The sequence below is a fragment of the Microcaecilia unicolor genome, chromosome 3 (genome assembly GCF_901765095.1).
Source record: "Microcaecilia unicolor chromosome 3, aMicUni1.1, whole genome shotgun sequence".
NCBI classification, from domain to species: domain Eukaryota; kingdom Metazoa; phylum Chordata; class Amphibia; order Gymnophiona; family Siphonopidae; genus Microcaecilia; species Microcaecilia unicolor.
This window is the reverse complement of record NC_044033.1, coordinates 250,739,147-250,762,225: the sequence shown is the minus strand read 5'-3', so window position 1 is coordinate 250,762,225 and position 23,079 is coordinate 250,739,147. Positions and strand designations below refer to the sequence as shown.

At 45.0% G+C, this 23,079-nt stretch overlaps 1 protein-coding gene across 1 annotated transcript; it reads left to right on the top strand.

Moving 5' to 3' along the window:
* Positions 1–82: 82 nt before the first annotated feature.
* Positions 83–13,401, top strand: ZNF865 (zinc finger protein 865). Its single transcript, XM_030197692.1, has 2 exons — positions 83–127; positions 9,338–13,401. Exon 2 carries the CDS (start codon positions 9,373–9,375, stop codon positions 11,920–11,922), a length of 2,550 nt encoding a protein of 849 aa, XP_030053552.1. The 5' UTR covers positions 83–127; positions 9,338–9,372; the 3' UTR covers positions 11,923–13,401.
* Positions 13,402–23,079: the final 9,678 nt, after the last annotated feature.

Here is a 23,079-nt window from a genome sequence, read left to right as displayed (position 1 = left end):
CCGGAAGCAGGAAGTGGATTTTTGTTGTCATTTCCGCTCGGGTGCCGGAAACCGGAAGTTGTGTGCGAAGGGGCGGGGGCCGGGGCGCGCAGAGGGACGGCTCCAGGGCCGGATGCAGGCTGCCTGTGTGAGTCGCTCTCGCTGCCAGACCGGGGTTGGGGGTTGGGGGTTGGGGGTTGGGGTTGGGGGGGAGGGTTGCAAAACGTCCGATTTCTCCGGTTCCCACTCACCGCACTCGAAGCCGTCGCTCCGTCGGGTCCTTTCCCGCCTCCTTCGCGTCCCTGAGTCGGGGGGGGGGGGGGGGAACGAGGAGACCCGAGGCCTCGCGCCCGCCCACTGACTGAACGCTGTCACTTAGGCTCGCGCAGTTACCCCCTAGGTTTACACGCGCGCACCTACACGGATTTACACATGGACGTTTGCACGTGCATTCTATATTCCACATACGCGTGCATGGATTTTTTCCACATTAATTCTGCATTGGCACCCGTGCACAGATTTGCACATGCATTGTACGCTTCCATACACACATGCATAGACTTTTGCATATGTATTCTATGTTCCTAAACGTGCAGACATGGACTTTTGCACATATATTCTAGATTTCCATACATGCACGCATGGACATTTGCATGTGCATTCTATATATCCACACACGCGTGTGTGGATTTGTCAATGTTCATTCTGCATTGGCACCCATGCACGGATTTGCACGTGCATCCTACGCTTCCATACTCGCATGCATAGACTTTTGCATATGTATTCTATGTTCCTAAACTTGCAGACATGGACTTTTGCACATATATTCTAGATTCCCATACATGCACGCATGGATATTTGCACGTGCATTCTACGTATCCACACATGCACACAGACATGCATGGATGTTTGCACGTGCATTCTACATTCCCAAACATGCATGGACTTTTGCACGTTCATTTTACATTCCCACATACACAACGATATACCTTTACAAATGCTTTCTATGTTCCCACACGTGCACATATGCCTAGACTTTTGCTGCTGCATTCTGTGGACTTACACATGCTTTCTGTCTTCTCACCTTCTCGCCTTTGAATCTGCACATGCAAGACTTTTTTTTACACTCTGTATGTTTATTTCAGTGTGATTGCACTTTGAAAGCCTAGCATCACTCAAGATAATTTCATAAAGCGTTCTCTGTACAGGAGTCAGCTCAGTGGTTGCTGAGCACCCTGCAAGCTGTTTTCGTTGTGTCCAGGAAGGAATCATTTGTGTTGTGTTTGGCACCCCCCAGTCTTTTTGAAGTGTTGATGCCTATGATTCTCCGTGTATATGAAGCATGTTTTAAAATTGTGTGGCTGTATATGAGCATGTGTACTTTGAGGCCTGCCTGTAGGTGTTCAGGGTCTGCATTTGGGTTGCACCTTCCCTGGATTGGGTGTAACTTTGTGTGAGAGCATTTGTGTGCTGCTCGAGATTATTGTAGGAACCTCTTGTATAAAGAGCTAAACAGTGTGAGTTGAGATTTTTGATGATTATTAGCATTCTGTTATGAAATTAGTTTGGCAACACGTGCTAGGCCAATAACGTTATCTGAACATGTAAAGGATTTTCCCTCTTCCTTGATGATAGAGGACCTGCATGGATGTAATAACTTCTGCCCCAATCTAGTGGATGATGTGCCCTGGTGACCTAGGCAAACTCCCTGAAATAGAAAATGTGCATGACCTTAAATCTCTCTTGGTTAATTTGCCTCGTGTTCTTTGTAGGAGGTGAAATATCTTTTTATTGAGCCGGTGTAAGAATTTCCCAGAAATGTTACTGTATAAGAGCTTTTTCTGGCATCGTGGTTGCATTTCTAGGTGCCAGATTTTCATCCTCGCTCGTAAAAAGCAGCGGAAGTCAATTTTGTTTTAATACTTTTTGAGTTTCTTACTCTTTTTAAATTTCTGAACAAGTTTGTCGACCGTGAGTTTGATAATGAGATGATCTGTTGCTCAGAAGGGCTGACGATGTTGGTGTAATTTTGAGGTTGTTGTATTATGCCATTAAAAATTTAAAAATGTATTGTGTTAAATAAATAAGTGACCTGTCCAAGATCACAAGAACAGTAATGGGATTTGAACCAGGCTTCCATGGTGCTTTAAACATTAGGCTACCCCCTCCACTCTATGAGTTTTTTTTTTATTTCAGTGATGGAAGGGAGGGGAGAGAATCAGGGCAGTGATCTGGTGACCTGAGCCTTCCTTTATTCTTGGCAAATGCTTAATATGTAAAGTGTTTGTAAAGACTCTGCTAGTTTACCTGTTCTCCACCCCGGAGATGCTGTTGTGCTGTCATCATCGGATCATTCCCGCCCCCCTTTTCCACTCAGACTATTTGCCATCAGCCTGATAAATGTGACTTGTGACTATAGCTTGAACACGTAAAGACACTGAGAAAGAAAATAAATATAAAAACAGGAGGGGCCATTGGGGCAAGCGAGGGGGGACAGAGAATCGGGAGGGTATGCTTTATTTTAAGAGTGTACTCTTTCTACAATAAAAAGAAGGAATACTGGGAATAAAAACTGAAACTGAAGCCCTTTAAAAAGCTGAATCCTGGTGGCACAACCAGAGGTGTGAATTGTGTATCGAGAGAGACTATCTGTCGCAACTAGGAGTTACAATCCCGAAAACATTTGCTCAAAAATTGGGACCCCTACTTGAATGCTTTAGCAGTCCGAGTTTGATCAGCTGTGTTGAACGACTTAGATGTGTGAAATTACAGTAGTTTAATGAAAGTTGAGATAGGAGTGTTTGGGGTTATTAGGTTTCTGGGAAGGTTGTTGATCTGGAGAGTTGTAAGATGGTGAGGGGAGATTTGGGGGGAAAAGGGGTTATGATCATAGATACCTCTTGGTTATCTTTTTTTTGTTGCATTTTGTAATCATTTTGCATCATTGCTATGCTATTTTCAACAACACTTTGTTGATGCATCATTGTGTAACCTAATAAAGATATTTACATATAAAAAGTTGTATATTGAAGGCCAGGGTATGGTGACAATATGTCAGGGGAATGCAGGGCCTGTGCTACTGGTGCTGCTGCACATATGATATTATCTGAGCACTTGCATGTTGCACTTGACAGAGCTAGAATAAATGAAGGGGGAAGAGGACGCCTAGCCCAAAGCTGGGGTTAAGAATCTACTCAGCAGGGATCAGAGGGCTTCTCTCTCACTGTGAAAATCTCATCATAGCAGTGCTTAGCAGCTGGCAGAGGTTGTCCAGAAGGGAGACTAACTGAGCAGGGATCAGAGGGCTTCTCTCTCACTGAAAATCTCATCATAGCAGTGCTTAGCAGCTGGCAGAGGTTGTCCAGAAGGGAGACTAACTGAGCAGGGATCAGAGGGCTTCTCTCTCACTGAAAATCTCATCATAGCAGTGCTTAGCAGCTGGCAGAGGTTGTCCAGAAGGGAGACTAACTGTCCCTGTCTCATAGTGTCCAAACTTCAGTAAAGAAAGATATTTTAACAGAGTGACAGCTGGAAATGTGTGTATCTGGAGGAACACACAAACAAAAACCATATCGGAGCAAACGCATTTTCAGGTTTCCTGATGGCCACCAAGTCAGGGTACATATTCGTGAGCGAGGGGAAACTTTGAGGGACCTGTGACTGCCTTCTTTCCGGAGATCTTATTGAACTCCAAGGATGGCTGTGGCTTTGGGGAGGGTGAGGAGATGGGGAAGAGGAATGTCCCCCCAGAACTTGAAGGAAAAGAAAGCACTTTCTGTATGTTAGGTGTCTCTTATCGTTTATCATTTATTTACTATATTGTCACGTATTGCATAGCAAGTCAGAATGGATTACAAGTAAAAAAAATTGTACAATAACACACAAATTAATTTAAACTAGGAATTCCATTGAATGATACAAAAGAACAAAACTTCCATACCAAAGATAGTAGCATAAATGCTCAACTCTCATAACAGTCATATGTAATTACCTGATATTAACATTTCCTTGCCGCAGTCTAAAACACACTAGGCACCTGTGTGAAATCTTCCTATTAAAATAGCAAAGGCCGTTTGGTAAAAATTAGTTTTCAAAGCTTTACGGAAAAGAGAATATGATTGTTCTAACCTTAATTGACTGCGGTAGAGAGTTCCGTAACGCTGGGGATAAAAAGAAGAATGCCGATGTACGGGTCGATTCCTATTAAGCCCTTGAAGGTGGGGTTATAACTAGTCTATTGTCTGTGAGAGAACGGAGTGTTCGTGTCGGTGTGTACGGAATAATTAGGCTTGCAAGATAAGGTGGGGTTGCAGTATAAAGCGCCTTGTGTGTCATAACGAGAATGTTAAATTTCACTGTGAAGCCTATCGGAATCCAGTGAAGACAGTGTGAAAGAGGAGTGGCCTTGTCATATTTTGAGGCGGGTAGGGGGAGAGGGAGGAACAGGTGAAGGATGAGATGCGCTTTTATGATTATTTTGCTTCTGAGTAATCTGATTTATTAATCATATAACTCTGCCTTGGTGGAATAATTCATCTTGCTGGTTTTTTTACTCCACAGTGATATGAGCAAGCAGTATAGTGGTTACTTTCTGGTGATGTCAGCTAATTAATATCAGCTACATTGGGGGAGGGGCAATATCTTGAGCTTCCTTCGATCCTTATCAGTGTACATTGTTTAAAATGTCATGTTTTAACTGGGGGACTGAGTCGGACATAGAAAAGATGCATGTGAGCAAAAATGTGTACTCGAAACACAGCCTGAGCTTCCTCTGCCATTGCAATATGCAGAGTCAAATGAAATTCTGGAGAGACTAAGAAGGGTGACCACAAGCAAATGGGTGGAATTACAAGTCTGAGCTCAGGGTGCATCAGGCTTCCAAAAGGACTAGAATGGCCTACATGGAGCAACCTTGATTGTAGCCAAGATGTCCATAAATATGAGTAGCCCAGATGTTTCAGCCCATAGCCTCATTAATTTTGAGGCCACAGGTTTATTGCAGAGATTGGTATTAAGCCATGGAAGGGGGCCTAGGTATTGGATTGAGTCTTGATCTTGTAAACATGGTGGAGGACAGTGGTGGATACAGGGTCAAGAGGCTGACTGAGGAGAAGGAAGCCAGTGTTGTTTTATGAATGGAAGTTTATGTGCTCAAAGTGGTGAACCAAGGCAAGGAATTTATTTTGGGCAAACTGGATGGATCAACTGGTGTTTATCTGCAATCATGCCCTGGGTTACTATTTCCACTCTGCCGTAACAGAAGAACTGCTTTTAATTGAGACAGACAGGATTTGCAGAGCGTATGCATGAACAGAGACATTCGTGGCACCCCAAGGAGTTATTTACTGAGATTTGGCCGTTCAAGTTAACAGCACTACCAGTTTGCCAGTCCCTATCTAGTTTCAAGTTTCTTTATTTCTTGATATATTGTCAAGGGTACAAGCCATCAAAACAGTTTACAATAAAGCAATACATAGGAGAAATCACAACATTGAGAAAACATATTGCAATCAATAAAGGTAGGGTATGGGAAAAAGAAAGAAATACAGAGAGAGTTCAAAATAAATAGCTAATAACCCAGCGTCCCGTCCAGCAGAGCCCACACCCAGAGGTTGCCAAACGACGGCTTGAGTCACGCAGTAGGCCCATATAATTGTTGAAAGAAATAGATTTTGAGGGCTGCCTTAAAATCCGGATTTCTTCCATACCGCTAATCGTAAATATTCTTAGCCGTTTACACTGCGGTGCAAAACACACGCTCAAAATCAATTAGGTGGGAAAATGTGGGATACAAATGTAACAAATAAATAAATTCAGCACGTATACAAATTCTAAGGAAAGTACGCAGGTATTCAGCTTTTGAAATTATTTCTAAAAATATGTAAACCCTCTCCTTAGCCAAAGCCAGCCAAGATGGTTCACAACACGAGCATAAAATACAGTAATAAAAGAATTAGAAATCACAAAATAAAACAACAACAATAATCAATGTAAAACATACAAAAGACAAATCAAGAAAGAGAAAAAGTAAGTCTAAAAAGGTCTTTTCTCCTAAATTGCCTCAGGTCATTGTACAATTTTGGGCCTAGATTCAAGAGAAATACGATCATGTAACGCCTCTTTTCATTTCTGAACGCTGGCTTCCGATTTCTTACTGGATTCCCTATAGACTACTAACGTCACCAGATCCAAGCCTCCGGAATGCCCTCATTCCTGGCTAACCTCCTCAGCTAGGACTCTACGCTTATCTCAGCAACGTCTCTTATTTGTCCCCTCCCCCCCCCCACCTCAGACTTGAATCCTTGTTTAAGTCCCAACGTAAGGTCTACCGTTCCTCACTCGCCTTCACAAATACCTCCCAGGATCAAACATTGCAACACTCTTGCAAGACAGGATGTACCTAGTCTTTCCTTAGTAGGTGCGACCGCACCTCAAATGTTGTGTTCAATTCTGGTCACCGCATCTCAAAAAAGATATAGTGGAATTAGAAAAGGTGCACAGAAGGGCGACAGAAATGATAAAGGGGATGGGACAGCTTCCCTATGAGGAAAGGCTAAAGCGGCTAGGGCTCTTCAGCTTGGAGAAAAGGCGGCTGAGGGGAGTTATGATAGAGGTCTATAAAGTAATGAGTGGAGTTGAACGGGTAGATGTGAAACGTCTGTTTACACTTTCCAAAAATACTAGGACTATGGGGCATGCGATGAAGCTACAATGTAGTAAATTTTTCTTCACTCAACTTGTAATTAAACTCTGGAATTCGTTGCCAGAGAATGTGGTAAAGGCGGTTAGCTTAGCGGGGTTTAAAAAAGGTTTGGACGGTTTCCTAAAGGAAAAGTCCATAGACCATTATTAAATGGACTTGGGGAAAATCCACTATTTCTGGGATAAGCAGTATAAAATGTTTAGTACTTTTTTGGGATCTTGCCAGGAATTTGTGACCTGGATTGGCCACTGTTGGAAACAGGATGCTGGGCTTGCTGGACCTTTGGTCTTTCCCGGTATGGCAATACTTATGTACTTATGTAATCTTCCCATTCCCCAGTTATCATTTTGTCCCTGTCCCTGAATTGTTGTCCATTTAGCTTGATTTGTGATTGTCTAATTATTTTAGTGCGATACTTATTACCCCCTCCACACACACACACACTCATTCTCTCTCTCTTATACGTAAACCGCTTCGACTTTTATTTTTATAGAGGCGTTATATAAAAATAATGTGAATGTGTAATTCCTAGTGACTCTTTTCTGTAAGGAAGGACTCTTTCATTCCTGGTCCTGGAGATCACTAAACTTTTCTAGGTTGATATTGTTTATCATTTATTCCTTTACTATACCATCACTGATTACAATATCAAATTAGAATGGTTTACGTATGAAAAATATACATCAAAATACATTTTAGTACAAACTAGGAAATCCATCATCGATAGGACAGCACAAACAGAAGCATCCACACTAAAGAAGTAACTAAACAAATATAGCATTCGTACACAATTTCATAAAATTATAATACTACTTATAAAATTGAAGCAGCCTGTATATCTGCGTGGTTTTCTTTCTCATTATCCTACTGTATTTTCAAATACATTTTGAAAAAAAAAAGTTTTTAAAGCTTTGCGGAAGCAAGAATATGATTCTTCCATTCTAATGGATTTTGGAAGGCAATTCCACAGTGCAGGGGATAGAAAAAAGAAAGCTGAGGCTCGCGTAGATTCCCATGTAGCCCAACCTGACTGTCGAAAAATCAAGTTGCCTTTTTCAAGTTGAGGCTTCTCAGTTGACGTTTATTTCTTATTGGAGAAGACTTTTATACAGTATTAAAATCTTTTGGTCACAGGTACCCTGGTACTTTATTTATTTATTAAAGCGGCTTACGAGAAGAAAACATACACAGCTTAATTTACACAAAACAGCAGATTTTCACAACAATCCATCTATAAAATAAGCACATTTAAAAGTAACCACAATGATTGAATGACCTTAGTGCTAGACATAAGAACGGAGAGCTAAAGTTAAGGGGATGGTAGGTTGCTCCAGTTGGTCTCCAGATGATATTTACGTCCTCCTTCTCAATATAGGTACTTGCACTTCAAGCTACATCCGTGAGGGCGGGATGGGGCAGGGTGGAGAGAAAATTGGTAAAACTTTGATGACAACACTGTTACTTTGCTCCTAATAAGTTTATTCGCTTGATGTGATTGGAAATTTTGTTTCTTACTTTTTTTTTTTTGTATAATGTGAATAATGGCTGTTTTGTATGGTGGAATCATCAATAAAAAAAATTGTTGAAACATAAAAGTAAACACAAAGATGCATTACATACCCATAAAAGCCTGCATGGCTAGATATTGTTTTTAATACCTTTTTAAATTGCAATAAAGGGAAAATTCTGAGGTTTTTGCAACTACATTCAAAGCGGTTTACATATATTCAGGTACTTATTTTGTACTAGGGGCAATGGAGGGTTAAGTGACTTGCCCAAAGTCACAAGGAGCTGCAGTGGGAATCAAACTCAGTTCGCCAGGATCAAAGTCCGCTGCAGTAACCACTAGGCTACTCCTCCACTCCAAGATGAACAAAAACGCAAAGGGTACAATATGACCTCTGTATTAACCTTGTTGTACTGGTGACCAATACACAAACGTGTGAAGTTCAAAACAATTTGATTCCTAATTGTCAATTCTTCATTTCATATTATTCCCAAATATTTCCCTTCTTCCATGAGCTGACTAGACCATCATCATCAGTTACAGACTTTGGGGGGGGGGGGGGGGGGGGTCGATAGGCTTGTCATAAGTTGTGTTTTCTTATCATTTGATTACTTTTCACAATAGTCCTGTTATTAGGTTTAAATTTGCGTTTCCAGGTTTACCTTATTGATTGTATTTATGTTTGTATTTGGTTATTTTAATATTGCTATGTTGTTAACAGAATTGTAAGTTTTATGTTAAACAGTTCTGCTGTAGATCGCCTTAGATGAATCTCTTCATAAAGGCAGTTAATAAAATCCCAATAAATAAATAAATATACATTTTCTTCTAAGTGGCTGCCTGACCTAGATAATATTTCTATGGACACTTCTAGGTTTTCTTTCTATTTTCTTAATACTTCGACACAGTTCTGTGCTCCCCCCCCCCCCCCCCCCCCCCGCATATGTCCCCTTTAATACATGCTCGTGAGCCGTTCCCAGATCTTTCTAAATCTCTCTGTCTTCCCAAGATTAGTCTGGTGGGATCATCTTTGTCACAAAATGAACTTAAGGGTTTTAATCGAGAAGGATAGACATTCCGAATCATAGAAACATTAACCTTGGATTAGAATAATGCACTTACTTGGCGCTTCTCTTCTTTTTATGCAGGAGAACATCGTGAAAGGTGGATTCGTGGGCTGGAAATGGAAGCCAACGTGCCGGGTGAAGAAGGCATCCACTTTCAGAGCTACCCGTTCGACTTCCTGGAGTTCCTGAACCACCAGCGCTTCGAGCCTTTAGACTTGTACGGCCATCAGGAGCACGCCAAAGCCGTGGCTTCCTTGCCCTGCCCACAGCCCCAGTACGACTACAGCCTCCAAACCAACCACTTGTCTTTTGCTGGCACCTCTAAAGCTAAAGACTTCAAAAGCCAGGGCTCGGTGGCAGTGTCATCGTCATCCTCTTCCTCCTCCTCCACGCCAGCCACTGCCACAACAGTGGTCACGTCTTTGGTCAAGAAAACAGAGCCCCCTCAGTATACTGCTCCACCGCCGCCTCTTCCTGCCACCCAACCTCTCTTTGACGCCGCTGGGGTTTTTAATCCTCCGCAGTGGGGCATCGTGGACCTGTCGGGCCACCAGCATCTCTTCGGCAGCTTGAAGCGGGCTCAACCTGTGCCAGTCACCGTGCCAGTGCAACCAGTGGATACTCCACAGCCACCTCCACCACTTCCACCAGGAGGAACTAAGGAGGACAAGACTTACCTGCGACAGCTCAAAAACTTCCTGGGTCAGCGTTACCCGTGCAGTGTATGTCACAAAAGTTTCCAGCAGTCTTCTCGCCTGATGCAGCACATGCTGGTACACAGTCGGGAGCGGCCCTATGAGTGCACAGTGTGTGGTCGCACTTACAACCACGTCTCCAGCTTGATTCGACACCGCCGCTGCCACAAAGATGAGCTGCCTACAGCCGCAGCCCCTGGGGAGGGGGAGACTCTGGCGGCCCCACCGCAGCCTCCGCTCATCCCAGAAGGTCCCTTTACCTGCAGCCTGTGCTGGAAGGTTTTTAAGAAGCAGAGTCACCTTCAGCAGCACCAGATCATTCACACCGGGGAAAAACCATACAGCTGCTTAGTGTGCACCAAAAGCTTCAACCGGCGGGAGAGCCTGAAACGTCACGTTCGAACCCACACCGGAGAGCAGCCACCTCCTCCACCTGATCACCAGCCGAAGCCCAGTTCCAGCACTGGAGGGGAGCCGCCCCTTTATCCCACACCGCAGATCCAGGCGAGCATACCAGTGGAGACTTGCAAGGAGCCCCCGGTAAGCGGCGAGACGGGGAGTCCGGTAATCCCCAGCGGCAGCGGCACCGCTGGTAAGAACTTCTGCTGTGGTGTGTGCGGCCGGGGCTTTGGCCGGCGGGAAACTCTGAAGCGACACAGCCGCATTCACACCGGAGAGAAGCCACACCAGTGCGCTGTATGCGGCAAACGCTTCCGAGAGTCCTTTCACCTGGCCAAGCACCACGTCGTACACACCCGGGAACGACCCTACCGCTGCGAGCTTTGTGGCAAAGTCTTTGGCTACCCACAGAGTCTGACCCGCCACCGCCAGATCCATCGGCCGCCCCAACCTCTCTCGGCTCCAGGAGGGCCCCCGCCGCCACCTGGCTACGGCTGCACAGACTGTGGCGAGCGCTTCCCAGACACCTTCCAGCTGATGGGCCACAAGGAACTGCACATGGCCGACAAGCCCTACGCCTGTGACACTTGCCCTAAGACCTTCGGCTTCATCGAGAACCTCATGTGGCACAAGCTTGTGCATCAGGCAGCCCCAGAGCGGCTCTTCCCACAGCCGGAGAATGGGATCACGGAAGACGTTCCAACAACTGTTGCTGGAGATGCAGCTGCGGTCGCAGAGGAGCCCCCCCTGGTACCCAGTGGCGAACGCTTCTCCTGCGCCACCTGTGGCCAGAGCTTCAAACATTTCCTGGCTCTGGTCACCCACAAGTACGTACACCTGGTAAGGCGAACCCTGGCGTGTCCAGTGTGCGGCCAGAGCTTCGCTGGCGCCTACGATCTGCTCCTGCACCGCCGCACACACCTGCAGAAGCGCAGCTTCGCGTGCTCGGTGTGCGGCAAGCGTTTCTGGGAGGCTGCGCTACTGATGCGCCACCAGCGCTGTCATACCGAGGAGCGGCCCTACCGCTGCGCTGTTTGCGGCCGCGGCTTCCTGCGCTCCTGGTACCTGCGGCAACATCGGGTGGTACACACCGGTGAGCGAGCTTATAAATGCCCCCTGTGCGCCAAGCGCTTTGCCCAGTCCTCTAGCTTGGCTGAACACCAGCGATTACACACCGTGCCCCGACCCCAGTGCTGCCAGACCTGTGGCAAGACCTTTCGCTACCGCTCCAACCTGCTGGAGCACCAGCGGGTTCACCTGGGCGAGAAGGTGTACCGCTGCGAACTATGCTCCAAAAGCTTCTTCTATCTCTCCTCCATCCTGAGGCATCAGCGCTCCCACTCAGCCCGCCGTGATTTGCGCTGCTCCTGCTGCCTCAAGCTTTTTAAGGACCCCGGCTACTTCAGCAAGCACGTGCAGGCTCACCAAGGCGGCCGACCCTTCAAGTGTGGGGCGTGCGGAGAAGGTTTCCCCAACACCTACGGCTTGAAAAAGCACCGGCGAGCTCACAGGATGGAAAGACTCGCAGCAGCTGCAGCCGCCGCTGCCAGTGTGGGGCAGGAGAGCTCCTGAGAGAGAGAGAGAAGCAGATATAGCTTGCTGGAGACTACACCCCTCTCCCCCCTAGTCTCTGGGATTGATGGATCGAGGACTGGGCAGCTGCAGACGGAGGGTGTGGATTGTGTTGGCAGATCGATGCGATTGTGCATGAAATAGGTCACCAGTTGTGTGACTTGGTACATGTAGCTGAGTATATTTTTAGTATATGCTTACATGTACCCATGCATAGATTACCCTGTAGTCACTGGAATCTTAAAGAATTTGCATCTGATACATTTCCTCCTGGGGCCAGAAACTGATGAATTATTGTGTACATTTTTAGGCCTGGGGGAGGTTGTGGGAGTGCACGAGCTGTGGACTCAGCATGTCAGTAGGACTCCTTCCCACCCCCTCTGACTTGCCACCTGGTGAGAACAGGCCCCTTTGGAACCAAAGATGCATGAGACTAGAGCTGGGGCCAGGGGAGGGTGTCCTCGCTTCTGTTACCAAAGGACAGGTCACTCCTATCCCCGGGCATGTGTGGGGGGTTGTACACACCGTACCACTGGCACATGTGAGATGGGGTGGAGATGAGCATGCCAGGGGGCAGCATATTCCGCTATTAACCATGTCTGACTTGTTTTCCTCTGTATATTTTCTTTGTTTAAAGGCCAGTGACGCAGGGGATGCCTGCATGCTTAGTCCTGGAAGTAAGGACGCTGCCCCCCGCCCCATGCACAGGAAGGAGACATGCCAGGAAGCAACAAGGCAGATGATCTGCAAGCTCCAAAACAGAAGACAAAAGAGCAGATCAGTGATGGATGTATAAAAATTTTATTAGTCAATTTGCATATAAAATAATGCCCGACACAGGCCGTGTTTCGCCCAGCAGGGCTGCGTCAGGGGCTACTCAGTGATCCTCTCTGTAAAGCCTTTATTAAGAAACCATAAATGTTCCAACAACTGTTAACAAATTTCCACTTCATCAAGGTCTAAAAAACCAGCACAGATCTTACATATATGTGTCTTATGGTCGACATCCAATGGCAGTCGTTCGTCCATGCATCACAGTATTGCTCTTTTGTCTTCCAGGAAGGAGACATGGCAGCGTCCCCAGCTTGTAACCATTAGATCTCACTGTACCATCACTAGCTTGGAAAGAGAGTTATGCACCGGGAGACACTTTGCCAGTGGTATCCCCAGCGTGTCTCCCAACCTCCCTAAATACTCCTAACTCCTGAGATCATGGCTTCTTCTGGGTCTGGGTATGCGTTAATCTACCCCCAGTAACATAGTGTTATTAGACTCCCTCTCCCTCAACTCTATGTATCCGGGATCAGAAGGGAACGAGGGTCCCCTGATGACATCTGGAGAGGAACTCATTCACACCACTGGACCATGCGTGCAGCCTCCTCGGGTGGAAAGACGGGGGTCCTGCTTTTGATAGTTGATACGAATGGCTGCATTTGAAGGGGGAGGGGGGAGAGAGAAGGAACAATCTTGTTACCTAGTATTATGTTGTATTTATTATATTTTGAAAAGATATGTATTAAATACATAACAATCATGACTGAAATGTCTCAGAAACCCTGTGTGCTGAATCCAAGGTTTATCTGCTCCAAACTGAGCAGACATCATTATAACCTTCTCTCCCCCTCTGCAAGTCTTTCCCACCTACTGTGTCCCCTCTTTCTGTCCCACCCATCCAAATTGTCATCTGGGTATTCAGAGCATTAGACAATCTAGGCATTCACCCGAGGCAGCAAAGAACTCAGAAACTCATCAGCACGTGCTGGAAAAAAAGGACATTTTTCAAATAATCCATTTACCCTTCTAAATGGCTTTGGAAAATTGCTCTCATTATTGATACATTGATATGTTTACACAACAGAGTATAGTATTTAAGGACTAGGGGGCATGCGATGAAGCTTCAGTGCAGTAAATTTAAAACGAATCGGAGAAAATTGTTCTTCACTCAACGTGTAATTAAACTCTGGAATTTGTTGCCAGAGAATGTGGTAAAGGCGGTTAGCTTAGCAGAGTTTTAAAAAGGTTTGGATGGCTTCCTAAAGGAAAAGTCCATAGACCATTATTAAATGGACTTGGGGAAAATCCACTATTTTTGGGATAAGCAGTATAAAATGTTTTGAACTATTTTGGGATCTTGCCAGGTATTTGTGACCTGGATTGGCCACTGTTGGAAACAGGATGCTGGGCTTGATGGACCTTTGGTCTTTCCCAGTATGGCATGTACTTATGGCTCTTTTACTAAGCTGCGGTAGGCTCTATGCACGTGCCAAAATGAAACTACCGCCAGGCCAGTGATTGCCCGTAACGCCTAGATTATTTTTTTCCTCTTCCTCGCATCCGTGCTGGCGGTAATCGCCACTTGGCATGCGCCAACCGGTCACTGCGCATGTAGCGTGTGAGCCTTTACTGCTAGATCAGCGGGTGGCGTTAAGGGCTCAGGCCGGTTTGGGGCGTTTGCTGATTTCATTTTTACCACAGGCCCTTTTCCCATCCCATTAAAAAAAAACAAAAAAAACATTTTTTGTAGATGTGGTAAAAACTGGCCCAATGCACGTGCCTATACTACCGCAGGCCACTTTTTACCGGGGCTTAGTAAAAGGACCCCTAAACGTATCATATCCAAATGTGCATTTTTATAAGATTTTTCTGGGAAGAATGTTGCATGGCTGTTTGTTTGTTTTTTTCTTTTAATAACTTTATTTGTGAAACACAAGGGTACATAAAACATGATAACCCAACAATATCAAAGCACTGAACACTTGGCTATCAGACATTTATATTATCCATTCCAAGTTTCTTCAAATTTGCTACCCCGCCCTACAGAAAACCTTCAGAGCAGTTTACAATCTAATATAGTGGAAAGAGGAAAATAATATTACTAAGACGGGACGAGATACGACAGGGTAGGAGAAGTAGAACTACAGTCGTGACAGTAAAGAGGGTGGGGTAGAACAACAGGGTTAGCTCTGTACTGCCCGGCAGCCCTCGAAGGAAGGGCAGTTTATCGATGGGCATCTGCAAAAAGGTAGGTTTTAAGATCAGTTTTGAGTAGAGAGGTGTGGTAGCCGTGTTAGTCCACTTTTAAAGGTAATCAATAGAAATAAAACATGGAAAAGAAAATAAGATATATTTTTTATTGGACATAACTTAATACATTTCTTGATTAGCTTTCGAGGGTTGCCCTTCGTCAGATTGGAAATAAGCAAATGTTGGTAGATGACAGTATATATAAGTGAGACAACTTCAAAGTACTCAGCTTCACTCCAGTATTCAACTTAATGCTTCTTAAACAGGACTGAAAAAGGCTTTATCTTCCTTATAGGATCATCAGATCAGCATATGTGCTTCCGTATTGGCTATAGCTGAGCCATGCAATTTTAAAGGGGCACACCGCAATCCTCATAAATCCTCTCATTTAAATTTTCTTCATACTAATTTTTCAGAATTTTCCAATTTTTTAACCCATTAAACATCAATCTTTTTCACTTAATGCACTTAGCTTTATTAGCGGTATTTTTCATGCTGGAGACATAAATCCACCGACATAGATCTACGTTTCGCAAACTTGCTGTGTCAAGGTCGTCTCCTGTATCCTCATCTCGGCATTTTAAAATATATAAGTGAAACATCAAAGCATTTCAGTGACAGTCTAACAGGATGGGGGTGGACAGGTGAGATATGCATGGAGACAGGATGGGGACAAAGCAGTACATTTTTATGGTTTATAATGGGCTAGAAAACCCAGATCTTTGTTTAAGATCAGTTTTGAAATTTGCCATTGACAGTTCTAATCTTAACCTGTTGGGGAGGGCATTCCATAATGGTGGGGCCTTGCACCAAGAAGATAGCTTTACTGATGTGTTCCTGGACTATTATGGGGTAACTAGGAAAGATGAGTTGGTTCTGTTGAGTGGATCTAAGGACAATAAAGAATGAGAAGGTGGGAAAGCGTTGGGCGCTAGCATTTATACCAGGTTTTAGCAGGCGTAAGCGCTTGCACCAGGCTAGTATTCCATAAAGGCCGCTCTGCACAAAATACTAGCTTAGCCAATGAGACAGACTGAGGCGACGGGAAGAACTAGGGGGTGGATTTACTCAGCTGTTTTCCTTTAGATCCAATATCGAGTCTTGTGAGTGAATTGCTTTAAGGCTTCTGGTCATCCATTTATAACTAGTGGCTTTCCAGTACAGGTTGTTGTGTTTGGCTGTAATCCATTGCTCCTTTATTATCTGCACAAGTCACCAGTGGTTGTCAGCTTATACAAGGAGTAGCCTAATAGTTCACTGGCTTGAGAACCAAGGTAACCGGATTCAATTCCCACCGCAGCTCCTTGTGACTCTTGGCAAGTCACTTAACCCTCCATTGCCCCAATAAGTACCTGAATATAATATGTAAACTGCTTTAATTGCAACCACAGAAAGGCAGTATATTAAGGCCCTTCCCGTAATAATAGTATAGTAACATAGTAGATGACGGCAGAGAAAGACCTGTACGGTCCATCCAGTCTGCCCACAAGATAAACTCATATGTATTACTTTTTGTGTTACCTGACCTTGATTTGTATCTGTCATTTTCAGGGCACAGACCGCAGAAGTCTGCCCAGCACTAGCCCTGCCTCCCAACCACCGGCTCTGCCACCCAATCTCTGCTAAGCTTCTGAGGATCCATTCCTTCTGAACAGGATTCCTTTATGTTTATCCCATGCATTTTTTAATTCTTTTACTGTTTTCATCTCCACTACCACCTGCGGAAGGGCATTCCAAGTATCTACCACTCCGTGAAAAAATACTTTCTGACATTTTTCTTGAGTCTGCCTCCCTTCAATCTCATTTCATGTCCTCAAGTTCTACCGCATCCCATCTATGGAAAAGGTTCATTTGCGGATTAAAACCTTTCAAATATTTTAATGTCTGTATCATATCACCCGTTTCTCCTTTCCTCCAGGGTATACATGTTCAGGTCAGCAAGTCTCATACATCTTGTAACGCAAATCCCATACCATTCTTGTAACTTTTCTTTGCACCGCTTCAATTCTTTTTGTATCCTTAGCAAGATACGGCCTCCAAAACTGAACACAATACTCCAGGTGGGGCCTCAGCAACGACTTATACAGGGGCATTAAAACCTCTTTTCTTCTGCTGGTCACACCTCTCTATACAGCCTAGCAACCTTCTACTTACGGCCACCACCTTGTCACACTGTTTTGTCGCCTTCAGATCCTCAGATACTATCACCCCAAGATCCCTGGCCCCGTCTGTACATATCAGACTCTCACCACCTAACACATACGTGTCCCGTGGATTTCTACTCCCTAAGTGCATCACTTCGCATTTATTCAAATTTAATTTTAATTGCCAAACCTTAGACCATTCTTCTAGCTTCTGCAGATCCTTTTTCATGTTTTCCACTCCCTCCTGGGTGTCCACTCTGTTACAAATCTTAGTATGAGTTCACTCCTTCCCTTACCACTGGATGTCACCAGATCCACCGGCCACTGAGATGCTGGGAAAAGGGGAAGACCTTTAGGTTTAACTTGGACAGCAGTCCTTGACCATCACGCCAAGGGAGAGATTTCACCCCTACATCACTTAGAATTGTGAGTTGAAGGAAAATGACCTTTAATCCCTGAACTGTACTAGCAGGCTCATTTTCAAAAGAGATAGACGTGCAAAAAGTGACATAAGTCAGCATTTGGACGTTTATCTCACAGAAACATCCAAATCAATATTATCAAAACCTCTTTTTGGACATCTTTCTCTGAAGTCCATCATAAGGACGTCCAAATCTCAAGGGGTGTGCCAGGGGCCAAGGTGTGAGTTGGGTGTTCTTAGACATGGACGTCTTTCAGCAATAATGGAACAAAACAAAGACGTCCATGACTAAAACATAGATGTTTTGAGCTAGACCTGTTTTTATAAAAAAAAATAGTTGCAATGGGAATTAAACCCACTTTCCCAGGATCAAAGTCTGATGCACTAACCACTAGGCTACTCCTCTACTCCACACAAGGTGCCCCGAATGACCAGATGACCACTGGAGGGACTTAGGGATCACCTCCCCCAAATCACAAAACATTTTTCCAAACAGCACTTTCAAAAGGAAGACTTTTTTTTGGTAGAAAATGACCTTTCCTGTTCTGATTTTGGAGATTTTACAAAAAACAGACAAGGAGCAGCAGTGGGAATTGAACCCATGTTGCCAGGATCAAAGTCCGCTGCACTAACCATTAAACCACTCCTCCTCTATTTTGGATGTCTTTGCCTTTGAAAATGGCCGAAAATCAAAGACGTCCAAATCCAAGGATGTCCATTGCATTTTCAAAAACAGAGATGGCCATCTTTTTTTTGAAAATGGCTTTTTCCTGCCTCCGAATTTGGATGTTTTACAAAGGCGTCCAAAGTCCAACTTAGATGTTTCTTTGGAAAATGCCCCTCAAGGTCACTTAGGGGCCCCTTTTACTAAAAGGCATTAAGGCACTTATTCTATAAAGGTTATGCTCCTAATTTATGATCATAATTTATCCTTATAGATTAGGAGCATAACCTTTATAGAATAAGACCCAAAGCGTGTTTATGGGAAAATTCTCCATATAGGGCCGAACATTAGGTGCTATTTCTGAGCCAAATTATCAGCGTGAAAAAGCATTCTAACAGATGCAAGATGCCGAAATGGGGCAGAAATGGCAGATCCGGGTGAAAACACGCATTTATAGAACAGTGCTTGTTTTTCCACACAGATCTGCAAAGGATGCGGGTCAGGAATGTTTCTGTAAATGCGACCGGTGTTCTAGAACAGTTCAAATCAGCGCCCAACTCGCTTGCCGGGATTTACATCTGGTTTCAGTTGGTGTAACTCCTTGTGCCCACAGTTGGGTGCGGATCCCGGCACCATGCACTATTCTATGAAGGGCAGCAGGCCCGGAGCACCCGTTATACCATTCAGCGCTGATTTTTTTTTTTCAGCACCAAATTTTGAGTGCCGTTTACTGAATGCTGGCAAAACAAGCAGGATGCATATGCAACCGCAGTACAAAATAAGGGGAAAGCCTTGAAACAGCAAAGGCGAAACACGTGTCGGCATTTATCCCGTTACAGTGATATTCAAGATAAGTAATTTGGATTTTTTGAATATACAAATCGGGCATAGCTAGGTGGAGCCACAGGGGCATGGGCCCCCACAGATTTTGTCCTGGCCCCCTCCACTTTCGACCTCCCTCCCCCCGCCGATCCGACCCCCCGCCAGGTACCTTTGCTGGCGGGGGTCCCCAACCCCCACCAGCCTTAGTCTTCAGCGCATTCGCTCATTTCGCTCATCTGTGCTGTGAGTCCTCACGTCCTGCATGTTCCTTTAAGTGAAACAGCATGCTCAGTTTCACTTAAAAGAACAGTCAAGACTCGCAGCACAGATCAGCGAAGTGAGCGAACGCGCTGGAGACCATTGGGGACCCCTGCCAAGCAAAGGTACCTGGCAGGGGAGGGTCAGCAGCAGTGGGGGGGGGGGGTCAAAAGTGGTGGGGGAGGGTTGGTGACTGGGGGAAGTGGGCTAAAATCTGCCCCCTCACCTTGGGCTCTGGACCCCCCTCCCGCCAAGGTCTGGCTACGCCCCTGATACAAATACATTAAGTTACTTATTGTAACTCGTTTCTACATATTATGATGAAGGTATGATAAAGTTAAAAACATTTTAAAAGTCGCAAAAACTAAGAATGAAGTCGAACTGATGACAAAATAAATTGTTCCATCTACTTTCACAATAAGAGTTCCCCCCCCCCCCCCCCCCCAGTGGAAGGTCACCTCTAATGGTCCGTTAAATTACAATATACCATTGATTAAATTTTATGCAGTGATAATATTTTGCGTGCAGGAAGTTGAACACTTGCTGTGTGGCCATTTTCTAAGAAAGGCCTTACTGCCTCCCGCGCTAACCTGGCGGAGCGTGGGGCTGCCCGATCACCACCAGGTAAGTCGCCGGTGCTAGAAAATAAAAATGTATTTTCTAGCGCCGGAGTTGGCACGTGGCTGAGGCTGGGACTACCGCTGCGATTCTGCAGCAGCCTGGTGGTAGGGCCGATTTGCCGCTTGCAAACTCGGCGGTAGTCCTACCGTCCTTTAGTAAAAGAGCCCCAGAATACCGCAAAACGTTATAACGTGTTTCTGTGCTAACGCCCTTCAGTGAAACTACCTCAGTCCGCATTCTTCTCAAGCGAATGCTCTTTGCACGTAGACCCAGACTGTATAAATAGCGCTCAAAAATCTGCTGGGAAAAATTGACGCTAAGCTCTGTTCTATAAAGGGTGATCCAGGCTGAGCATCCTTTAAGGAACCGATTTCCGCATCCAGTGAGTCGGGCGCTGGTATTTACACCAGGTTTCAGACATTTGAAACCTGGTGTAAATACCAGCGCCCGACTCAAGCCCATGACATGTCCCCTTCTGAGTTCTGCGCTATGGAATTTAGGTGCCCGGTTTTACAGGACAGTGTTTCCCAAGTTCGGTCCTGGAGTATCCCTTGCCAGTCAGGTTTTCAGGATATACGCAATGAATATGCATGAAGGAGATTTGCATACCACTGCCTCCATTATATGCAAATCTCTTTCATGCATAGTCATTGTGGATAGCCTGAAAACCTGACTGGCAAGGGAGTACTCCGGGAATGGATTTAGGAAACACTAGAATAACGCACAAGCAGATACACATGCAAAGCTAAATTACTGCCAATAAACTTCAGTAATTGATTGTTAATGTCAATTAATTGGTAGTTAAGGGCTCGTTAACCAATTTGTGCACATATCTTGCATCCACGCCACATACAGAATCGAGGGGGGAGGATAATGCACACACTTTACCGATGTGCAGATGCATGTACCATCAGGAAAGTGTGCGTTCTTATCGTCAAACAATATTCGTTTGCAATGACAGCCCGTCCCTATCAATTTCTAGGCTTCCTGAGGGCCAGGGTTGCCCGGTCTTGGCTCAGTCGAACATGCACTGGTGCGTCACAAGCAAGATGTATGAAAAACAGTGTAGCACGCTGAGTGCCCCGTCCACCCATGCAGTACAGCTGTCCCATTATCTTGTACATCACGGTCTACAGAGCAACAAAAACATGTAGCTATGTTCTCATCGTTTCATTGGCTTCAAAAAAGAAGAGTCAAGAACCAGGTTTCTTTTTTATTTTAAGAGAACAACATTTAACATTAGCTCCCAAAAGAGAGTCCCTAGATGACTTTTCTCGTCCCACACAAAACTGTTCAAAAACCGTTTCTATCTGTCTTCCTCTGCATTGGTTTGGGATCTCAAAGTGGTTCTAACCTGTCTAATAGCACACGTTAAGCTTTAGTGAAAGGATGCCTAAGTGATTTATCTGCCTTTATACAAGATTTTAAGACAGTAGGGTAGTTCTACGCACACCTCCTAAATTCCTACCTAAAGTTGGGTTGGATGTCCACCTTAACCAGTCAGTTATCATGACAACATTTTCCAAGCCACATATCCATGAGCATGGAAATGCCTTCCACACCTTGGATTGCCAAAGTCTTCCAAATGAGAACGAAAGCCTTTAGGAAGTTCACCTGGATAGCACCATCTACCTGCATAACACATTGCATCTCTTTTACCTAGGCCAGGCTTGGAAGAGCAGGCCAAGGCTCATAATGTCAGAGCCAGGGCAGGCGCCTTCCGCCTACACATTCATCTCTGTTTAGGGAGGAATTCCCAGCATGATTCTGGGTTTGCTCGATCTGTCCTGTGGACTGTCTTTCAAGTTGAAAATCCAACATGTCCATGAGGGCCCACTTTTATTATTTAAACAAAAAGAAAAATATAAAAAATTTAAAAATATATATATATATTGCCAACAAAAACCTAGTTGCTGCCCATTGGCATTCTGGGATTTTTCTAATCCATTTTCACACTTTTTTAAAATTATAACTATGAATTCCAACTTGTGAAGATGTCGATACCCTGCTCACCCTTGAAAAATTCAAAGTTGCTTGCTGATAAGAATTGTTCTCCAAGGACACCAGTCTTCACAAAACCTACCCTCCTCCCCTAGGATTTGGCCTCTTCCAGTCCTAGCTTTACATGGAACTGGGATGCTCTGTGAAATGAAGTCAACTTAGGTAGAGCTGCCTGAGTGTGATGCATTGCTCCGAGAGCTTTTATAACGTCCCTTCAACCTGGGATCCGTCAGATGATGTCACCTCCCTTTGGAAGACTAAACCCCTACTGTTGTCTGAGAAAGTCCATTACACGTAGGGAACTTTGCTGATCTGTGTATCAGAAGCCAATGTTGGTCAAAGTGGGAAACACCGGACATGAACGGGAAGGTTGCTCTGGTAGAAGAGGGCAGAGGATGGAAACCAAGGACCGTGGAAAGGAAGTGACTTAGGTGCAGCAAGGACCAGCCCAGTGGCTTAGTGGCAGCGCTTGGTACTGCCACAGTAGTGAGGAATTGGGTGGAGTGGAGAAGGGTGGGGAGAGAGAAGGAAGAATGCTTGATTCCAGGGCCACGACTCTGTTATTCAGGCTGGTTGATGGGGATGCTGTAGGGGGCAGTAAGTAGGGCTCTCAGTAATGCAACAGTGACACCTGGGGTCTGGATTTAGGGCCCATGAATGCTGGATTCTGGTAGGAGATAGTGAGGGTGTTCAATGCAATGACTGAGCTAAGTGAGTTCAAGGATGTTTGTGGGGGAGAGGGGCATAAAAATGGTGAAGGGGTTGAAATCCCAAAGAATAGTAGATGAAGGCTTATGATACCCAATCTCGGCTCTGGCTCTGAACTGAGAGTGAAAGGAGCAGAAGGAAGTAGCCATATCTAATATAATAATTAAATAAGGCCTAGGGAGACAAAAGAACTAATCTACCTTTCTACCTGTTTCTGCAATTCTAGACATCACAGCAGTTGAGATCCCTGGAAGTCTTAACTTCTCTCCAACTTACCCAAATGACCAATGGAAGGTGAAACCATGGTATCTGAATGTGTGCATCAACTAACACTCTCTAGGGGTACTGGGAGCTGCTTCCCTCCTCTGCCGAACCTCGTTAACTTCCCCTTCATAACTCTATCTCACCAGAACACTGCTCTCAAGACCCTGAGATGGACATCCACCCTCGCCTGGCCGCTATGTATCAAGGGAATCTTCCTGTCTGTTGAAGGT

Bases quoted from the DNA above. Each gene is read 5' to 3' on its own strand.
- ZNF865 (XM_030197692.1), top strand. From the start codon at position 9,373: ATGGAAGCCAACGTGCCGGGTGAAGAAGGCATCCACTTTCAGAGCTAC.